Source organism: Microsporum canis, genomic scaffold, assembly GCF_000151145.1.
Source record: "Microsporum canis CBS 113480 supercont1.5 genomic scaffold, whole genome shotgun sequence".
Classification (NCBI taxonomy): Eukaryota; Fungi; Ascomycota; class Eurotiomycetes; order Onygenales; family Arthrodermataceae; genus Microsporum; species Microsporum canis.
This window is the reverse complement of record NW_003299165.1, coordinates 1,228,583-1,249,926: the sequence shown is the minus strand read 5'-3', so window position 1 is coordinate 1,249,926 and position 21,344 is coordinate 1,228,583. Positions and strand designations below refer to the sequence as shown.

The window sequence follows — 21,344 nt, the reverse complement described above, 5'->3', positions numbered from 1 at the left end:
AAGGATAATCACACGGCATCGAAAGGGGTTGTCCATGCCCCGTGTCTTAGACGATGCGAGCTTCTATTAATCGACACTAGGAACGCTCTCGCTGCAAAGAGGAAGCTCCGCCAAAGCCTTGCGCAGAGGAGTGAAGTACCTGGCCATGTCGTTACACATATACATAGCTCACACCGGTGAGCAGATGCTGGCAGACCCGGTTTCTTTTGCTTCGTAGGTGTAGTTACATCTCACTCTTTGGCAAATGGGTAACTAACCGTGCGGTGACTTAGGCCAGATGCGTTGCGCACATGGATATCTCGACATACCCAGATTCCCGTCCAGAGGCAGATATTAATGACCGCCAAAGGGAAGAGTGTCAAAACCCAGAGCTTAGCGACAGAGGTGACTCTCTTGTTCCCTTTTTCTTTTTCTTTTTTTTCTTTTTCAGGCCCCGATGCTAAGTGCAGTAGGATGAGATTTATGTATACGACAGACAGAATGTGAGCGAGCAAACGAGCAACAGCGCCCCCGAGGGACACTCGCCACCTCTATTGACGCTCCAAGACCCCCCTGACGTACTTGCGGACCGGAATAACCTACAGTCATGGAAGGATCTCTTCATGGCCCGTCGGTCGTGGGCACTCAATCTTGCCGCGCACTGCAACTCCATGGCTAAATCGGTAGACGACCACCATACACGAATAGATGTTATCCGGCGTGGCGTGGCTGTGGCCCGGGAGAATTTGAAATCTCATGTTGGAAACCTGGAGCATAAGTTCCAGGATACCCACAACTGGGCCAACGAGCTTGTGAAAGACCAGCGGTCTGCACTCAAAGACTGGCAGCGCGCTTACCAAGACCTCAGTGCAATTCCTGCGAAGAGCGATTTTACCTTCCTACGGCGGCCGACACCGAAGAAGCCAAAGGCTCATCGTACGGGGACATTACAAGATTATATCGATGCAGAAGAATTGCAGAATGCAGTATCACAGGTTTCATCACAATCACAACGTTTCTCCCGACGTGTTGATGATCTTGAGAAGGAAGTCCGTGACATCTCTTCCCAGGCGGAATTGTTAGACAATGCCACATCAAATATTTCTGCCAAAGAAGTCGAACAGTCTCTTCTAGAAGAAATTGAAAGACACGCTAGAAAGATCACCAGTGATTATACCTCGGTTTTAGCTCTACCAAACGACTCCGGTTCGATATCAAGTGTTTCTAAAATAGCGCTAGTACATACGAAAAAGGTCCTTCCCAAGATGGCGGATACTAGCCGCAGCTTACGGGATACACTGAGCTCTGCTATAAAAGATCTAAATACCGCTATGAAGGATGCTGCTGGACAGATGCAAAAGATCTCGTCAATAGAACTACGGTTGGCAAAGACCCAGGCTGATATAGCAGAACTGAACGTTGAAACCGATGCGTTCGACGTACTGTGTCTTGTTTACCATCTACCCTCTATCTACGGCTCGATTCTGATCGAATCCGCCCGCCGCTATGAATGGACTGACAAGATGAAAACCGACTCAAGGGATATTGCTGAGGAATTAGCTATATTTCGAGACGAGGAGCAACGCAGGAGGAAGAAATGGGCCAAGCGAATGGGCGACTTCCTTAATCCAGCAGACGATAGTGCCCCGTCTGTAGAAGTTAACTTGCAGGCAGCAAAAGATGCGGGGTGGCCAGAGGTCTCTCGAGCCGAAATTGAAGAATACATCGAACTAATCGAGAAAAAGGACGGGATGGAAGATGCCGTTCAGGAGCTTAAACAGCTCTTTAAAGAACTAGATACCCCTACCAGACAACAACGTCGGAGAACTAAAGCATTCAAACAGGGCAGCCTATTTGAAATGGGTCGTAGCTCGTTTCTTCTGCGTGACAACGATGTTGTTCGCAGCCTCCAGGAGGAAAAGTCCAAGGTTGAAGAGAGACTGAAAGGCTCAGAAAGCCGTGTTAGGAGATTAGAAGATCTTCTCCATCGCCAAAGTCACATTTCACGCCCAGTCAGTGGACAGTTTGGGCCAGAGATACCTACCTCCCCAGCTTCTCCACGATTGGAAAATGCACGCCTTGAAAACGCATCTAGAAGGTCGTCTATGTCCTCTAGGCGCATGTCATCAAACCAACCTCAGGATGACAGGGCATTGATACAGCGTATTGTTGCACTAGAGGCCGAACTCGCTGTTGAGCGCGATGCATTAACTAAAATGCAACGAGAAACAAGCCTTGAGCGTCAATCCAATGTCGATAAAATCGAGGAAGCCGAGCTTACCAAAAAGGACTTGATGAAAAATCTCGAAGCAAAACAACGTGAATTCGACGAAGAACGGAGATTCTTGGAATCAGAAGGGGCCAAGTTCAAGGCTAGAATTGAAGAGCTTGAAGATGAATTGGACAGGGCTATGGATTCCCACGACCATGAAAGACATGAACTTGATGAGAAGTTTGAGTTACTTTACAAAGAACTTGAAACGGCTCGAGGCAGGGGCCAGGAGGATGCCACGACGCAAGCCCGTCTTTCCAAGTTAACTGATCGAAATAATGAGCTAGAAGACCAGATTCAGTCTATTCACCGAGTACAAAAGGACTTGGTACAAGGCTTGCAATCTGCATACCATAATGCCTCTAACTCTACGCCCCCAAATGAGATTAAAGAATTGGTAGATGCCCTTTGTGTCGTTGTGGAAGGCTTAGCTATCCATTCTAAGGGTTCAGATGAAGCCCTAGCGGAGCTGAGCAAGGAAAACGATAACCTAAACCAAAAGATAGCTCAAATGGAAGAAGATGCAAAGACCTTTGGAGAGAAGCTGGAGTTGGAGAGAGAGAAAAATTCCAGCCTTCAGAAACAATTCAATGACGTCAAGGCTGAGATGGAAGAAGCAAACGCAAAGCTAGAAAAAGAGCAAAAGGAGACAGCATCTTTGAAATCTGCTCTTGGGTCCGAGAAGGACAAAACACAAACATCGAGCCAACTCGTTACGGAAGGAGAACGAAAGATTGCCGAACTAAACGAACGAGTACAGCGTATGGAAAAAGACAACAGTTCAATCACAGCAGAACTCTTAGAATGGAAGCAAAAGGCCGAAACCGTTCACGCAGATAGCATGGCGTCCAATTCTTGGTTTGATGCCAGAGGCAGTCGTGCTGGTGATATGTCAGTAAAGGTCCATACGCTTGTCGAACAGCTATCACGGATCCTTGAGGAACTTGGATTTACAATTGTCACACAGGACAATTCAATGACAATTCAACGAACATCTAGAGTAATGAATGGTCTTTCGGTCGGGGATAGCATGTCATCTTCGACACTTATACGCACAATCCCAACACCCGAACATGTGCATTGGGCTAAAACAGGAAACGAGGATGACGAATCGTCTCAATTTTCTTCATTCATGGCCGCTATTGATCGGATGGATATAGCCGCCTGTGCAGACGCAGTGATTAAAAGAGTTAAAGATATCGAAACTTTGGCCCGGAAATGGCAAAAAGAAGCTCGAGGATACCGAGATAAATACCACCGTGCTCAAAGTGAAGCCCACGACAAAATTGCCTATCGATCATTCAAAGCTGGGGATCTCGCACTCTTCTTACCTACTCGCAACCAAGAAATTCGATCATGGGCAGCATTTAATGTCGGAGCACCACATTACTTCCTACGAGAACAGGAGGTGCATAAGCTCCATACGCGTGACTGGCTCCTTGCCCGAATCACAAAGGCGGAGGAGAGAGTAGTTGACCTTTCCAAATCCATGAATGGGGCAAACCACGATCGCCTTTCGACAGGAGGGAATGACGGTGCTTCAATCGACGATGATAACCCCTTTGAGCTATCAGATGGCCTGAGATGGTATCTTTTGGATGCATCAGAAGAAAAACCACGAGCCCCCAGCACTCCAGGGCTCGGAAAGAGTACGGTTGCTTCTGCGCACGTTGATGCAAAGGGAAGCATCCGGCTGAAACGGGCAGCATACGGTGGAGGAGCCACCAAAACTCTATCGAAGAGCTTGGATAGCAGACGAAACAGTTCGGCATCAAGAAACGGCGCACCCATACCTACACTACAGCCAGCATCAACAAGCGAGACCGTACTGCCATCAGATGGTGACCAGTGTGCGGAGAGCCGCAGAGAGGAGGCACAAATATTTGACGAGGTTCGCAGAGATCTGTTATCGGGTCCCTCAAATGAATCAAATAAATGAGAATAGTCTCTTTCTCGGTAATGGGAAAGGCAGTTCGTTTCGGTTTGGAAACTGATTGTTATTCTTTCTTTCTGGAACATAGGACAATATTGGTCAAAGCCCAGCAGTTTCTTCCCCTTTAGCCACAGTCAGAACCAAGGCTAGCTTCCTTTCCGGTGCTAGCTCATCACCATCTAGATCTTCGCCTGCGAAACCACGACCATGGGAGAGGCTTTTTTCTCTCGATTACCGATCAGACGCCTTCTCCTAGGAATACAAAGTCCGGAAACCTCTAATACATACTTTGACTAACACTCATGCCCCTGGTGTTCGTACGCCCCCCTCATGTAGGAAAAACACCAGCTAACACTTACTCTAGTGCTGAAATCTATAAATCATCAATCGCCTTTCAATCCAGTTCGTCGAGGCAACGAACTGCACATCATGCCTGTACCAATAGATATTTCACCAACGCATTTGCTCACAGTTGCGCGGTGTTTAACTCTCACCCTGATGATACCCATTTCACTCGATATTTAATCATGCATCTATCCTGCCATATGTTGTTGCGTTTGTTTAGATAAATACATTTCATTTCCGAATATCTACTGTCCGCCTTCTCTTAACCTTGATTATTCCCTGTGCATTTAGTGTAATCTAGAAGATTTCTACAGCAATGACCTTAATATCTAGAATACATATAGGCTTAACTAATCTCTACCCTATAGAGCATATATCCCATCTAACATCATATTCCAGCCGGATATTTTTTGCCAATGGGCTGATTGGAGATCCGGGAGGCCAGATAGTGGCTTCAGTTTACTCTTGCAGCTAGAGCAGTTTAATATTCCCCCTTCAGTAACACAAAAGTGCGGTCGCGGACTCTGTACCCGGTTTTGGGAGTCCCCAAAGATCCGGTCCTTGTTTTTGTTAACTGTTTTGTTGCTAGAAGTGCTTCTCCTAATGCTAGATTGTGCGAAGACCCGTACCTAGTGAAGGTATTGAGACAAAATGTTGACGCATATACTGTTTCCCAATAGTGAAGAAGCTAATCTCTGGTGGGTATAAAGTCCGCCTGACTATTAAATCGTAGGTTAAATTAATAAGTGATTAAAACTATGTCGTTCTAATTGACCAACGTGTGTCAATGGAGTATCAAATATATAATTAACGATTTCAAAGGCTGAAGGTAAGGGGTAAAATAAATAAAACGAACTAGGCTTCCGGGGTATCATAAATCACAAAATATACGTCCAAATCTCGTTTCTTCTAATCCGCCCCTCTTCCTTCGGCCTCTTCAGAATTTGTCCCTGAAGGCAGAAGTGTTTCCAGGCTACCCAAAAACTGATCTGCCCTCTTTTTACTCCTAAGCTCCTCGATCTTTCTTCTTCTTTCTTGTTTTGCTTTCTCTCGAGCTTCCTTTTTCGTAGCAGCTTGATCCCGTTCGAGCGTTGTCTCACTTCTTGCGGCCATGAGCTCCTCCATTTCCTTCTTTCGTATTTCTTCGTCATTAGAAAATGCATAGAATCCCGTTCCACGGGTTCTGACTTCGCCTTCAGCATTATAGTGCGTCTCTGGTGGCGGTGTAGGGCTTTTGTCCCGTTTCTTAGCAAGCTTAGACATCTGAGCTGTTATACTTTCATCTGGGTTGAATGCTGCGGCTTGTATAGTTGAACCATAGATGATGTTTGAGGGGCGAGATGGACGAGCAACAGATGGGACACGACTTGGCTTTGTGTCCCGTGTGGACTCTTCTCCATCGGCAGCAGGGTGTTTGTGTTGTCGGTTTTGTAGAGCTTCTGCTGCTTCTGCCTTGGTACCTAATCTTGTCCGGCCAAATTCATCCTCGTATTCAACCAACGTGTTATCTTCGTCCTCTGCCTCCTTAGAATCCTCTCCAGATTCCCTACTCTCCGCCCATTTCCTATCGAAGTTAACCAAGCTATTTTTATCCGCCCGTCGTATAGCTGAGAAGCCATCGTCGGGTTGTTCACTCTCATCGCTATCACTATCTCCTGTGACCAAGTATTCTCCTTTCTGTAACTCCTCGTATAGCTTTGTTTTTTCTAGCATTTTTCTTTTAGACCGGCTGAGAACAGCATCATCAACCTCTCCTATATCTGTGCCCCGTCTGTGTATCTGGAGTGCTGCATTATCACTGGATATATCGGCTGCTGCTCGTTTCTGCACGCCTTTATTATGTACGGAGAATATGTCCGTTTTCTGAGATTTCCTCACTCGGCCGCGGGATACCGTTCGCCCTGACGCACTATGGATGTCGACGTTAGAAGAAGAGGACTCATTTGCTATCAATGAGGAGAGATGGTTGGTGAAGGCAAGCGTGGAGGACGATGCAAGGTCTTTCTTGGATGCTTCAGATTTTGGTCTACGGATGCCATATAATGATTGTGAGGACGACATTATAGCCAAATAGGGTCCCCGCGTGGATTCTATCTTGCAATATTATAAAAGGTGAAGACGTCGAAAAAAGCCGAAGCTTCATGAAAGGTTTGATTAAGTAAGCTAGTTAACTGCCAAGCCTTCTTATCTTATCTTGATGAAGATCGGAGCACGAGCCCCTCCCAGGAGGGAAAACTTGAACACGATGAGCCATTCTTCTCTCGAGCAAGTCCGTCATCCGTATATACCACAACAAGAGACTATAGGACACTATTTACCCGGTCAATTATGTCTAGCAAGGCAATCTACGTTGGCGTCGTTGGTGAGTTGTGCTGGAAAGCTCTCCAAATTGACCCCTCAGCTACCCGGCGTGGTTCATCTATCAGTAGTAACTGACCAATGTATTTCTACATATGTATATAGGAGTTGGCGGTGTTGGAAGCCACTTTCTCTCGCAGCTGTCCAAGCTACCAAATGCTCCATCCCTAGTGCTTGTTGCTCGATCTTCACAGACTCTCACCTCCCCGGCTCCCTCATACCCCGCCATCCCTCCTGCTGACTGGCAGTCGGCGTTCTCATCTTCCACGAGTTCATTCACCAAATCTGATGCTTGGTCTCCGGAACAGATAGCTTCCTATCTTTCCCAGGTACCAGGACGAGCGATCTTGGTGGACAATACCTCGGACCCCACCATCGCTAGTGCTTACCCAATCTTCACCAGCAAGGGCATCAGCATTGTCACGCCCAACAAGAAGGCGTTCTCATCTTCCTTGAAGCTATGGGAAGACATATTCTCTACCGCTGCTAGCAACAACGCTTTGGTTTACCATGAAAGCACCGTGGGTGCCGGTTTGCCCGTCCTTTCAACCCTTCGTGATCTAGTCAACACTGGGGACACAGTGACCCGAATTGAGGGTGTCTTCTCAGGAACTTTGTCATTCCTCTTCAACCAGTTTTCACCACCTTCGCCTTCAACTTCTGGCGAGAAGAAGAAATGGAGTGAGGTCGTCAGCCAGGCAAAGGAATTAGGATACACCGAACCCGACCCCCGAGACGATTTAAATGGTATGGACGTTGCTCGTAAATTGACCATTCTCGCTCGAATTGCAGGTTTAGAGGTCGAGAGCCCAGATTCATTCCCTATTGAAAGTTTGATACCTGCCGAGCTAGCGAACTTGGAAGCTGGCAGTAAAGGAACTGAAGAGTTTATGCGCCGCTTACCCGACTTTGATGGAAAGATGGAAGAACTTCAGAAAGACGCAGAATCAGCAGGCCAGGTAGTGAGGTATGTTGGTAGTATTGATGTTCCCGGGAAGAAGGTCAAAGTCGGTTTGCAAAACTTTGACAAGGATAGCGCCATGGCTGGACTGAAGGGCAGCGATAACATTATCAGCTTCTACACCGAACGATATGGAGAACTTCCGCTCATTGTCCAAGGCGGTGGCGCTGGTGGCGCAGTAACTGCCATGGGAGTCATGTCCGATTTGATAAAAGTGTTGGAGAGGCTGTCATAGATCCGCAACCTGGAGTCTACAGAAACGGCATCCTTATTTAACACCCTGAGACATACAAACAAACCTAGAGTTCCCTGAGAATAACATGAACTCTACCCTTATGTTTTTAATTGGGCAATGAGGCACCATTCAGAGCCAATCCTTAAAGCACATAGGCTATTCACCAATACACGGATCTCTACAAGCAGGTCTTCCGTTGGCTTTGTATATAAAATTCAATTTCATTTTCAGTTTAAACATACAGCGTTTTCTATATAGACTGAGATAACCGTATGTGCCCCAATCAAGTATCCGGCAATGTGATCAACTTACTGTAACGATATTGACTCAATGGTTATACACACCCCCCCCCCTTACATATGTCTCCTAACCATCAGCTTCGCCTCTGGATCACTAAGCATTTCAAACCCCATTTCGACAACTTTTGGGTCATGATCACCCGCGATTTTCACTTCATAGTTCATTAAAATGTTCGCCAATGCAACCTTAATCTCGTTTGCGGCAAAAAACCTGCCAGGACAGATGGACTTTCCAGCTCCGAAAGCAATATGTCCTCGACTCGTGGACACTAACGCCGCAGCGCCATTTCCAGATTGCCGTAGACGGAGAAACCGATATCCATCGTAAACAGTCGGATCTGGATATATTTCCGGGTCCCACATCATGGAAGAATCAACAGCAATGTTGGTTCCCTTGGGCAACTTCTTCCCATTAGGAAGGGTAACATCACAGAGAGCTTTTCGTTCGAGGTTCACTTCAGCATAGGGTGTCAGAATAAGTATTACCATAGCATCCGGAGACGAAGAGTGGCTTACCTAACAATCCAGGCTTGAGCCGTTGGCTCTCCTTGATCACACTGTCGAGAAGCTGCATTTTGAAAAGGCCGGCAGTTGTCCACCCGTCTTGACTAACTGCTTCTGTCACTTCATCCCGTATTGGCTGGATGAGTTCTGGATGGGTACAAACGTCCAATAATGTCTGTTTGAGTAGTTCAGTGGTTGTATGCAGTGCACTTACCGCGAAGGCCAGCTGGGCCGCAGCGTGGTCAAACGGTCGACCGGCAGCTACATCTGTAAGCCATTGGAACGTGTCGTTATAAACTCCAGCCTTTTCTTCCTTTGCCGACGACCCCTCAGTCTTATTCCTGGATTGAATTATCGGGTCCAGAATTTGGCGTGCTTGACGGACTTGTGCTTGACATTTTCTGCATTCAGGGAGTAACCAACGGGCAAATGGGTGGAGGAATGATGGGTATGAACGGAGCGCTCTCACTCCCATGAAGGTATTGAAGGTATAAGTTATTATGAGATTCTGCCACTCCGGGTCTCGAGACAACTCAGGACCAGAAAACACTGCTGATGACATTCGTGCAATGAAGCTGACTGCATTCTGCGGCCAGTCAACAGTGTCCCAGACTTAAAACTGGAATAAGTAAAAGTTCTGTTTTCAAGGAGTAGTTTGGAAGTAAAAGGAGCACATACCATTATCGTGACCCCAAATATCTTCCAAAGACTCCATGATATGCTCTTGCATTAGCTTACATTCTGCTATGAGTATTAGCGTGAACGGATCCCCGAAGAGGAGACAGACCTTTACTTACGGCTACTTTGATTCAGCTTCTTCCTGGTAACGTCAACGACGATGTTCCGGGGATCAGCAACCATCCCAATCCCTTCCATCCCCGGGTATCCCCCAAAATATTCCTATTTGATAACTCCCGTTTGTTCTCATGATACTTTTGCAGGGAGAAGAGGAGACGTACATGATGAACAAGGGCCTGATGGTCTAAATCCAGACAGTTCTTCAGCCATTCTGTATAAGACGCAGGAACTATCACACGAGACCCCAAGGCAGTTATTATTCGAAACGGCCCGTCGAACTAGATACTTTAATTTTAGCCTGCTTGGTCAACGGTTACTTATAATATGAACACACCTTCTTAATACCCTCCTTGATCAAGTTTCTAGAATTCGAGAGGTATTCCTGGTGTGCCCTTTTCTGCCCCAAATACCAAGGGTATGAGTTGATAGTTGGTATCCCATCGTCTGACTTGTTCCAGAGCCAACTAAGCAGTATGATGACGAGTGCTATGATGATAGTGAGGGAGGTTACGGCATGACTGTCATCTTCTCCTGGTGGCATGATGAAGTGGACGTCTCCGTGGGTTGGTATCCAGGTATCAACGTGCTATATTTACCTTCGTTGTATCAAGCGTCATCCGTCGGCGAGACTCTTTAAGAATCAACATAGTGGCAACACCGCCAACTTTGTCAGAGCGTTAGATATAAAAATAGCGATGAGACAAGTAACTTAACGTCTTACGTGTGTTGGTAGAACAGCTGCAAGGACAGATCAAAGATTACTCATTCTTACTACTTCAGTTAGACATGGCCCAATAGAAAGCACCGGATATAGGTAGAGCAAGCCTTGTGTACGCTTATACTCCCCGTTGAAGTGACAGGTAGCTATATAAATAGCCGTAATCCAGAGGTAGCTTCCCGTCACGTCACCTCAAGGCCAAAACACCAACGTCCATCGGCCTTGAAAGCGACAACTATCTAGTCCGCAGATCCGTATCAGTACATACATAGTAGCAATGCCTGTCCCGATGGCTTGCGTCCCGCATCCTGCTTTGTTATGATCGACCAAGGCCTATATGGAGCCACCGAGGTAAGGCCGTCGAAGTTCTCCTGGTGACATAATATATTACTAACACGGAGAATCATTGTACCGAGGCATATGGCGAGTAAATTACAATGGATGGCACTTGGATACAGGGAGCTGTGTTTTTACAGGTAATAATGGGGTAGCTGTCTGATACGGTCATAAGTACATTAGTAGTACCCAGTATTTAACTAGGTAGACCTAGGTAGCGTGGCATCCTCCATATGCGTATCATATCCCGTACTATATATGTGTAAGCGTGTGTGTGATGGTGCGAGAAGTTGTGTGGTGTGCCAGACCCTGCGGTGAGTTACAGCCCAAGCGATCGGAGGGCCTACTGCGGGCGATCGGGCTGGCCGGCGTTTCGAAACGAGGCAGGCCAACCCAGGACGAGATTGCTGTGTGATCGATGGGTGGTTGGGTGGTTGATCCTGATCCATCACATCAACCCATCACGTATTTATTATTATTACTTACATAGTAGTATATTCCGAGGGAGATATACCTAGGCACGCCGTCTCTGTATGTAACGGAGTAACATGCCGTACCACCTTAGGGGAGCAGAAACGTACACTCGGTACAGGGCCATAACAGCAGATAGATTACAAGCCTTGCCTCCTTCGCCCCAAGCGGCGCAGACCCTGTAACCCTTGTAACGAGACCGTAAGTTACAGGCCCATACACCGTCACTGCCCGCCAAGATGCATGAGAAGTACACGTATCTTACCGTATAGTACCATATCCCCTCTTTTTTTTCCCTCCCTTTTCCGTCTGGGCTTGCGTGTGTGAGAAGTGAGGGAAGAAGGCAGGCAGAGCAAGGGCCGCCCACCCGCACTTTTTTCCCTCTCTCTCTCTCTTTCGCCCCCTTCGCCCTCACCCTCACCCTCTCCCTCTCTTACTCTCTCTCTCTCTCTTCCTCACCCAAAAAGCCCTCCACCACCCAAATTCCTCTTCCCATACAAATTTCCCTCTCTGCACCAAAAAGCTCATACTAACTAACTCGCCCCCCCATATATACACTCTACATACACCAACCTCGCAACCCAAGGTAAGCATCTCTCAACCTCGACATCTCTCACTGGTGATCTTACACACTCCTTCTCGCCGTCCTCTCCTTCCATTGCAGTTCATTTCGATTTTTATTTTATTTTTTATTTTCATTGCGCCTTTTCAGTCCAGCGTGTTTGCTGTGATCTATAGATCTATACCATGCACAAACCTGCTTCTCACTCCCAATTCCCTTGTCGCAACATCGAATTCTCTTGTTTTCTCTCTTGATCGGTGCTGTCTCGTTCTCTGGTTTTTTTTTTTTTTGCTTTCTGCGCTGGTCGGTGTTTTCTCTCTTTTTCTCCCGCATGCTCTGCTCGACCACCAGCTGCCTTGACTACACGGTCAACCGGCGCGTCTGATGGTGTAAAACACGTCGCATCTTCTTCCTCGTCCTCGATATCCTCTTGTTTACCTCACTTTGACCCCGTTTCTGGACGTGCTTTGACGCGACCTTTTCTCTCCCCTTCGCGCTGTGACGGCGACTACAACAGACCACCACAACACTACAGAGCGATAGAGCCAGACTAACATCCTCCAATTCAGACTTCCAAGTCAATCAAAATAAAGACAAAAACAGTCAAAATGCCAAAGGAGAAGTCTACTGCCCGCAAGGCCAAAGGCCGTGGTGTTGAGAAGAAGAAGAAGGGTGAGTTAAAAGACATCGCCCTGCCTTTTTCTTAGTCAACGACTAACAGGAGACGAACATAGACCCCAATGCGCCAAAGCGTGGTCTCTCTGCCTACATGATCTTTGCCAATGAGCAGCGTGCAGCTGTCCGTGAAGAGAACCCAAACATCACTTTTGGTATGCACCACCCTCACAGGAAGTCAAAAGCAGTGAGAAGAAAAAGAGTACTGACTTGTCCACTATAGGCCAAGTTGGCAAGGTCCTCGGAGAGCGATGGAAGGCCCTCAGTGACAAGCAGCGTGTCCCCTATGAGGAGAAGGCTGCTACCGACAAGCAGAGATATGAAGATGAGAAGGCTGCATACAACGTAAGCCTCCCTCCCTGCCTTTTCTAGTCAACGGATGAAGACTAACATGGTACCTGCAGTCCCGCCAGGAAGAAGAAGAATCTTCTTAAAAGAGTGCAGACAAGAAGAAGAAAAAAAAAACGACTGGAATAGGTGCTGATGACCTCTTTATGGTCTTCAGGCCTTCACGGCGTTAAGACATGTCTTTTTTTTCCTGTACTGCTGGTGCTTGCTGGTTATGTCCGCTGTATCTGTTATACCGTTTAATCGCCCTCTCTGTCTCCTGTCTCTCCTGAGGTTTCTTTGTCTTTTTTCTTATATCTTTCTTATTTCTCTCTCACTTCCAACGGCTTTGCTTCTGGGACGGACGGTATCGATGGGGGTTTCATGGTTCCAAGCTATTATGTATTTTCATCCACCTTGAGTGTTCCCCGTTCTGCCCTACCATACTTATCACCAACATCTCTTTTTTTTTTTCCCCCCCTTCCCCCCTTACCAGGTATCGCCTCGCCGTCGATACCTCGACTTCCATCTTTTCATATTTCTAGTTCAAGGGGTAGGAGGGGACGATTAGTGGGGGTTTGTTTTTTTGTTTCTGTAACTCATCATGAATTGTATCACGTATTCTCCAGGGTTTTCTCTCTCGTTTTTATTCCTCTCGTCGTTATCGTATTTATATCGGGGAGGAAAATAGGAAGTACAAAACAGAGAGGTTCAACCCTATCGAAACTCGGAATGAGGTTCTCCGTCTCCCAAAAGAAGAACGGACTCATCCATCTTTCCCACCTTCGTCTCTCCAAGTGTCAAGGAAAAAATGGAAAAAAAGGGCGAAAACCAAGAGTTTTAACACGTCGACTTCCACGTGACTATCCCGCATGACTAAGCTGACAACTCACACTTGCAGGTTTGCAGATGATCGCCGTTTTGGGCAGTCAAGGCGACTTCATCCTTTCTGCGGCTCAAGAGGGTTTTTTTTAATATATACATACATACATATATATGTATACCCTGACGATGACGAGAGCGTTACGATGACGATGGCGATGATGAGCCGGCTACGGTGGTGATGCAGCTTGACAGAATACCGTGGCTGCCCATGAAGTTATCTGCCCCATGTATATTCCCGATGCCGTATATGCGGTGTACTTCTTATTCAACCATTCCGACCAGCGACTCACCCTCTTTCTCTTCAAGAAAAAGAGCCGTACCCCCAGTATAAACGAGACCAAGCACGAGAGGCCTCGAAGTTATAATCTTCCAAGCTCACTCTCATACCCGAGACCCGGAGTCTACAAATCTATAACTAGCATGTCTTGAGCCCGCTTCTCACAAACACCAACATCGATACCCAACACCATGAACCTCCTAGACATAGCCAAGTCATGCGAGGACATCGCTCGAGGAGTCTTCAACTTCCTTACCCATGTCCCCACCTCTTCAGTCGACATCTCCGCCGTCGTTGCGGAGCTATACGCCGTCGGTGCATGCCTACGAGCCCTAGACGACTCAAGCAAGAATCCCGCCCGTCGACAGATATTCGCACATATAACGACCGATCTTGAGCTCATTGTGCGCGCTAGCTTGCGTCAGACGCTCCGTGATATATATGATATGCTCAATCGTATGAATCAGGCTATACACATCACTAATCTGCATAATGCGGCTGCTACTGCGGCCGGGACACCGGTGGCTGATACGACTGCCGCGATCCATAAGAGGACATGGGATGGATTATGGCATTATTTCTACCAGCAGGCTGGGTATACCTTGCATCTAAGGCTGAGATATTATAAGCAGATGCTGGAGGAGATGTCGGCCATTGTACAGGGGTGAGTCGGCTTTCATTCTATCTCCCCTTTTATTCTTAATACATATATATCTGACAATTTGTATAGTGAGGTTGCAGACGAGGTTATGCTTGCTAGTTGTCGAGCAACAATCACTGCACTACGTGTTATTCAAGACAGACAGGTTGCGCATCAGGCTCAGCAGCAAGTTCAGCGGCAGCATCAGCAACTCCACCACCACCAGCAACAACATCAAATGCCAGGGCAATTCCCACAGCAGCCACAATTCCATCACCAGGTCCCTCCCGCACCCCCTCCGCCGCCACCACCACCTCCCGCCCCTGGAGTACCTGGCGTCACTCCGATTAATGTACCCCACGTCGTAACCCCCGAAACCACATTGGAGCACATCCTCGAAGTTCCCAAGGCCCCTGAGCCGCCAAAAAAGAAGCCCTCCGTGAAAAAGCGTGGTTCGTTTGAGCGGCAGAGACCGAGCAGGAAGCAGGAATACCATGATTCAATACACTGGTCGAACCCGACTAGTCCTAGATCTCCTGTTGATTCTAGCAGTGATACCATGTCGCTAAGTTCGAATACCGTCAGGCATTGGGCCTCAAAAGTTTACAGTTCCATCATCACTTCGACCCCTTTGACGTCTACGGGGGATATGTAAGTTGATGTTTTCATCGGAAAGGCGTATATATTAAAACAGACTTCTAACTAATGCGTTCTTGGCTAGGACAAAGTGTTATGGCGATAATATGCCCGATGTAAGGGCACACCTGGACAAAGGATATATCGAACTACTACAGCTGTACGACATCATTTCAGAGCTATTCCTGAGAGAACAATTACTAACGGAACATAATGACAGAAAATTCCCCGGAAGACCACAGCTCACGTTTTCCTTCTTTCTGCGAGACAAAGACCATCGAGTGAGGGTTCTGTGTAAAGTCAAGACAGACAAGCGTACCATGTACAGCAGTACCATTCTTACCTCGCTGCTCATCCATAGAGAAGGATCATGTCTCATGCTCTGCCACCCGTCTACTAGTGGGCAAGAAGACCGTGTCGCATGGGCTAATCTACAGTTCAGCACTTTTGAGTGTATGGCATTACCTTCCTCACAACCACCCAAAAACATGATACTAATCTACAGGCATCTTAGACATGGTTTTCTTCTTTTGTACCTTTATCGCTTTACGCGGACAAGACTCCTCGAATCCTGTCTCCCGTATCAAGGATTTCGAACTCGACGGCGAAGAGCTTGTTTTCTCGGGGTATGTGAAATACAATAGTTTCAGTCCTTGTTCCTTTGCACTAACACTGTATAACTTTGATAGCGAGACAATAGATAACCACTACATTCACGCTCTACACATCTATGTTGATCATGATACCAGAGCAGTCCGGCTCCATGCCACCGTCCTCCACGGCGAATTGAAACAGTAAATATAGCCTACCTACCGCATCTATTGCACATACTAACTATATAACCAGTGTTCCAGTCTGGACGGCATTTATCCATCCATTCTTAAAGAAACCTCGTGCCTGGATGCGACACGTCGAGCAAGAAGTTATTTATCTCACCGAACTGCAACCTACGGTATTTATCAATTCGGAAGAGTACAAGCCCTCTGTTACTTCGCGAGGGGAGCACATTATCACATTCACTTCCTCAGAAGGTAAGACCTCACTTCTCTCTTAAAGATGGTCTACTTGCCTGCCATGCCTAACTGTTCCCATAGATGCAGTAATGTTTATGGAATCAATTAACGAAATTTCGCACGTCCTTCGGAAGAAAAAATGAAAAAAATATATTACGACATAGCGTGAGACGACCGCATTGCTCTTATAAGCAAGCGGAAACGAAATGACGACACGAGCTACGAACGATTAAGGCCCTCCCCTCTCAACTTTTGCCATGTCTATTTATACCATCAACCATTTGACCCATTATCCCTAACAAATTATCATACGAACTTCATGACATACTTTCGACCCCAATTGAATTTCATCCTACATACGCAGAAAGTAATGGTCACCCTTTTTGCAAACATCCTTGTCCTTTTTTTTTCCCCACATAGCCAATCTAGCATGTTTGAGCGAGAACCAAGGTGTCTCGTCTAGGAGTTGATTGTTTATTCCTTTACATCTTCATATTTATCATCTAATTGTTGATTCCTGGATGATTTTACCTTACTGTGTAATTCTTCATCCACCTTATTGCTTCTACTTTATATATTGGTTTCTTGCTTCATGGATTAGCCGTTTGAGTTATTATATTATATCCGAATACCCCTGCCACTCTCCTATGAAAATATCCTCTGAGGACAAGTTAAGGGAATTTATTTTTATTTTCTCATTTATAACAGGGCCAACTATTCAAGTATTACATCGTTGGATATCCCATGCCCGAATTATATAAAATAAATTCCTCATACTCGGCACCTAGTGCTTTTGAATATCTACTTACGTATTTAATGTTCCATACAAAGGCATATTTATGTCGGTAACAGTATGCCTTTGCAGAGCATCCTAGTCTGTAATGTACAAACCTCTTATACTTGAGTCCCTTGCGAGTATCCAAATACTCACTGCCTTCATATTTATAGCCTGTGCCATCGGGGGCTATCACGCTGTACTTCCTCCGTAACTTCCAACATGATTCAAGATATTCTCCCTATCATTTACAACAGGTCTCTGTTCAAAGCACATTGGGCCATCTTCATCCCTAGCCTCTTCGAAATGCTCCGAAGCATTAATTGGCAGGCTGTGAACGTTGATATACTATGTATTGCACCAGACGAAGAGCAAACCCTAATATTCCGTTTAGAAATATACGAAAGATGATCTATAGGGTCCGTCTTACATGGAGATAAATATCAACGCTAGATTTCGTGTCCCGTTAGTCTATATGATGCCTTTTACCTTTTATTTTACAATGACACCCCTTCCATGCCCCCGATATCTTTCCAGAACTGATCAAAATCTACGCCCTCCTTTTCAAATAATCCTTTCACCTCCATCATAGCGTTCTTTTGTCTCTTCGGAGTAAACCCTCCAGGCTGGGTACTTTCATACTGAATGATTTCTACCCAGCGGTAGAACAGGTCTTCCTTGCCCATATCTGTAAGCTTATCTTTGAATGCAACAATTCTGTCCCGTGCGGCAGGCGGTAATCCCTCTTCGGAAGAGGCAGCTGCTTCATCTTCGACTTTCCATATGAGCCAGCCCTTCGATGGGCCACCATGCACAAGAACACTGGTCTGGAAGTCTTCAATTTTCGCCTTTTTAGATTCAACGACTCGATGGGCGTTGATCATCGCATCACAGTCAATGTCCCAATCAGCATCAATAAGTAGATATCCGGTCTTTTGCAGGCGGAGTGGAAGGATGGCAGGAATAACGCGTTCTTTCATTGCAACCTCGTCATCTCTAATCCACGTTCCAGGCTGTAGGGATTCACTCCATTCTCGGCTCTGACGCACTATTATCTCGGTACGCTGGAACCCAACCGCTTGCCTCCAACGAATGGGGCCAAGAAAGTACCTCACCGGCCAGGGCAAGAAAAGCGTCGCTAAAATGTAATCTAGTAAGAAATTGAGAGTTCTCCAAGCCAGGGTGCCGGATAGAAATCCCCAGCTAGCTGCTGATGTGTCTATCTTTGCCGGACTGGCTCCGCCCATTAATGCAGTGAATATATCTGGGTACGTGTATAAGCCAACATATATCCTGTATAGGATGAAAGCGACTATGACAACGTTTATTGCAAGCGGAACGAGGAATATCTGTCGTTTAAAGTTGGGAGGGTGGGTATCGATATGGACAAGGTAAATGCGTTTGGGAGAAAGCGGTTCGAGGAAGCTTTTCAAGGAAGATGGCGCTTGTGTGAACGCTGCCGGTATGTCAAAGGAATCCGATTTGGAGGGTGTCTTTGCCGTGGGTTCTGGAGTTGTAAAGGCCTTTGCTTTGGCTGTCCGTTTCGAATTCTTCGCCATCGTAGGCTATACCGAGATTCTCGAATTCCTCTCCTTCACCGTCCAATTAGCTGTCTGAACCCTGATAAAGCTTCAATTCCGGTGTACTCAAACGGGCTCAATCGTTCCGTAGACAAGGGCTCTCCACAGAGGTCCGGCCCCAACCTATCGTTATATCACAAAATCACCGTCAAAAGCTGTTTTTTGTCGCTTTTTCTTTTTCGATCTCGAACTTTTTATGCAAGAAACGCGCTAGTCCGCTTTAGGAAGTTGGCGTGTCGACGCGAATTTCATGTTCAAAGAGAGAAAAAGCGTGAAAACAACAACTAAATGAATAAAATCCGCCTTTCTTGGGACTCTTAGATGATTATATTGATTATTGGCTCTTTTTTGACGGAGTTAATGGGACAGTGATAAGGCGCCGGGTTGCTACGATGTGGACGATATATCTTGTCTAGTTGCAACGAGAAGCGATGTCTACTTCTCAGAACCATCGCGTCGATGGCTACGAACCCCTACCATCGTGGTATAGAAATCGAAATAACAGACCATTCGAAACTACTGCCTCGTCACGAAGAGCTGCTGGGGACATACGGAACAGAAGAGAGTCCAGAATCACCTTTAGTAAGACCAGAACCTTGACAGGCGCATTCGAAGCCACTGAACCTCCCCGCAGCACAACAAGAGCTAATAGCGGAAAAGAGGACGAAGAAGCACAGAGATACAGAGCCGGAAGAGAGAGAAATGGGGTCACTGTGTCGCCCAAGTTTGACCAGTCGAGCCCGCCATCACGAGAGCTGCTGGAGCCATATAGAATGATTAGTGGCGTGGATAATCTTACGGAGCTGGAGGTGCAAGATGATCAAGTTCGAAGAGCCCAGGGATCACCAAGTCCAGCGGCGAGAAATCGTCGAGCATTCGATCGCAAAGCTGAAAATATTTACGATATGGACCTGGATTTTCTAGACGATGTGAGTGATGACGATCTTAGGATGAAGTTGGCACAGCACGCGCTCGATGAGCGCAGGTTAAAGCGAGCTACCAAGAGTACCAACGGGCCGATATTCAGCAGGGCAAAGGATACGGACCTTAGGACTGCTTTGTCTATGGAAAACCTCCAGCGTCACGAGGTAGAAAAGGAAGAGATAGAGGCTGAAACAGAGCCCGATAATCATGTCGAGCCAGCATTGAATGTCCCAAGATCATGGGGCACCCGCGGAAGACGGTCGAGGGAATGGCTGGACGGAGTAGTCTCCAATACGAACGAAGACGATAACAAGCAGAATGAGGACCAGATACGATTGCCCATCAATGAATGGGAAAATGATTTTGATTTTACCGCCAAATCACTGCAGGTGTCCGATAGTCCTCCAGTAAAGGCCCCTGAAGGGAAGCCTGACAATGAATTTAGAGCACAATTCTCAATGTCTGCTGCCCGGGACAATCATAAGGAGAGCGTTCCAGAACCTGACATGGTGAGGTCTGACCTCAGGCCAGGTACCGGTTCATCTACCTTCTCTTATAGCACCAGTGAAAAACCTAGACTTGCGAGCAGCCGTGGGAATTCCACCCAGCTTCTCCGGAAATTAACGAGGAGGAGCTCTAGCCCCGTCAATACCCCGGAGCAACAAAGAATTGCAATGAAGACACCCCTCACGGCCAAAACACCAGTAGTTACAGGAGCATGGATAGACACCCCAGTTCCAGACCGGACAAAGACGCCTCATATAGAAACTATCAAGAAAGAGGAACAGTCACCAGAGGCCGAGCCGAAACAAGTAGAGAACACCTCGAAGACTAGCAAGGCCAGTGAACCCGCTACTCGTGATTCATTGAACCGACACCGTCCATCTCAGCGGAAATCTACTGCCCGATCAGTACAGCTGAAGGAACCGAAACTTCCCAAGAGCGCATTGGAATCGATCCTTGAAAAAGAAAAGACTGGAGACTATAGTCTTGTCCTCGGAGAAAACACCCTTGATTCCCTCAAGGACATCTTGGAGGACAAGCCAATAAGTGCGGAGTCTGGAGACGAACAGCCCAAGCCAGAACGAGCACTGGGCTCTTTTCACGTTGATACAGACGAAGAGACCATTGATCGGGTTAACTCGAAACTAAAGTCACTTCTTCGTAACATAAACGAAGCCAGAGCCGGCCTGTCGAGCCTTGAGCACCAAGCAGAAGAAACCATTTCCCGACCCAACTCAGACGGGTCAAATGGTAAAAAGTCGAGGACAAAAAATCATCAACACTCTACAACTCCCTGTGAAGCATGCGGCCTCTATGGAGATGGCCGCCTATACCTTGCTCTTCCCAGCCGCCGTTTTTGGAAACGGGCAGGCTGTGCTCTCTTGATATTCTTTACTTGGTGGATTGCTGAATTGCTCATGTGTGACCACTACTGTCACCCCTTATACGCGTCGAAGTGTGAGCGCAACTGCCTGAATCCTAATGCGCCTCGATACCCATTTGTTATTCCTACCATGTTATGGCGTTGGTCACATCTATCTATAGTCCTGTCACCTCTGTGGACCATCCTCGTTGCATTATTTCGCTTTACGGCGCAATTGTTTGGTTTTTGGGATGGTTTCGTTGAAAGCTCTACTTTGTTATACCGGCCGCCGGGCTATTACCAGCCGCCCATATCCACTATCTACCCACAGAACGCTGCCGTATACGCCCAAGGTGACAGCATGCAGGATGATGAATATTTATAAGCGTTTGTCATGAATATGTATCCTTTTTTTTAATTGTATTATTCCAGGCAGGGTTATTCTGGGGTGCTTGGAGTTTTGGAAGGCATATAT

The 21,344-nt window shown here is 46.8% G+C and overlaps 8 protein-coding genes across 8 annotated transcripts; 5 read left to right on the top strand and 3 right to left on the bottom strand.

Moving 5' to 3' along the window:
* Positions 1 to 145: 145 nt before the first annotated feature.
* MCYG_05552 (Atg11p) lies at positions 146 to 4,190 on the top strand (the record flags this gene model as incomplete). The annotated part of the gene is made up of 3 exons (XM_002845637.1): positions 146 to 213; positions 273 to 384; positions 453 to 4,190. The coding sequence occupies 3 exons, from the start codon at positions 146 to 148 to the stop codon at positions 4,188 to 4,190; spliced, it is 3,918 nt and encodes a 1,305-aa protein (XP_002845683.1).
* A 1,248-nt stretch (positions 4,191 to 5,438) lies between these two features.
* Positions 5,439 to 6,590, bottom strand: MCYG_05551 (conserved hypothetical protein; the record flags this gene model as incomplete). Its single annotated transcript, XM_002845636.1, has 1 exon — positions 5,439 to 6,590. One exon carries the CDS (start codon positions 6,588 to 6,590, stop codon positions 5,439 to 5,441), a length of 1,152 nt encoding a protein of 383 aa, XP_002845682.1.
* A 267-nt stretch (positions 6,591 to 6,857) lies between these two features.
* Positions 6,858 to 8,083, top strand: MCYG_05550 (homoserine dehydrogenase; the record flags this gene model as incomplete). Its single annotated transcript, XM_002845635.1, has 2 exons — positions 6,858 to 6,891; positions 6,993 to 8,083. 2 exons carry the CDS (start codon positions 6,858 to 6,860, stop codon positions 8,081 to 8,083), a joined length of 1,125 nt encoding a protein of 374 aa, XP_002845681.1.
* Positions 8,084 to 8,366: 283 nt separating this feature from the next.
* On the bottom strand, positions 8,367 to 10,225 carry MCYG_05549 (cytochrome P450; the record flags this gene model as incomplete). The annotated part of the gene is made up of 7 exons (XM_002845634.1): positions 8,367 to 8,394; positions 8,441 to 8,837; positions 8,899 to 9,498; positions 9,565 to 9,630; positions 9,684 to 9,786; positions 9,846 to 9,962; positions 10,019 to 10,225. The coding sequence occupies 7 exons, from the start codon at positions 10,223 to 10,225 to the stop codon at positions 8,367 to 8,369; spliced, it is 1,518 nt and encodes a 505-aa protein (XP_002845680.1).
* Positions 10,226 to 12,379: 2,154 nt separating this feature from the next.
* On the top strand, positions 12,380 to 12,880 carry MCYG_05548 (non-histone chromosomal protein 6; the record flags this gene model as incomplete). Its single annotated transcript, XM_002845633.1, has 4 exons — positions 12,380 to 12,443; positions 12,506 to 12,601; positions 12,670 to 12,791; positions 12,851 to 12,880. 4 exons carry the CDS (start codon positions 12,380 to 12,382, stop codon positions 12,878 to 12,880), a joined length of 312 nt encoding a protein of 103 aa, XP_002845679.1.
* Positions 12,881 to 14,126: 1,246 nt separating this feature from the next.
* On the top strand, positions 14,127 to 16,367 carry MCYG_05547 (conserved hypothetical protein; the record flags this gene model as incomplete). Its single annotated transcript, XM_002845632.1, has 6 exons — positions 14,127 to 14,599; positions 14,666 to 15,226; positions 15,297 to 15,664; positions 15,726 to 15,837; positions 16,058 to 16,242; positions 16,306 to 16,367. 6 exons carry the CDS (start codon positions 14,127 to 14,129, stop codon positions 16,365 to 16,367), a joined length of 1,761 nt encoding a protein of 586 aa, XP_002845678.1.
* Positions 16,368 to 17,496: 1,129 nt separating this feature from the next.
* Positions 17,497 to 18,570, bottom strand: MCYG_05546 (conserved hypothetical protein; the record flags this gene model as incomplete). Its single annotated transcript, XM_002845631.1, has 1 exon — positions 17,497 to 18,570. One exon carries the CDS (start codon positions 18,556 to 18,558, stop codon positions 17,497 to 17,499), a length of 1,062 nt encoding a protein of 353 aa, XP_002845677.1.
* A 440-nt stretch (positions 18,571 to 19,010) lies between these two features.
* On the top strand, positions 19,011 to 21,254 carry MCYG_05545 (conserved hypothetical protein; the record flags this gene model as incomplete). The annotated part of the gene is made up of 1 exon (XM_002845630.1): positions 19,011 to 21,254. The coding sequence occupies one exon, from the start codon at positions 19,011 to 19,013 to the stop codon at positions 21,252 to 21,254; it is 2,244 nt and encodes a 747-aa protein (XP_002845676.1).
* Between the last annotated feature and the right edge of the window lie 90 nt (positions 21,255 to 21,344).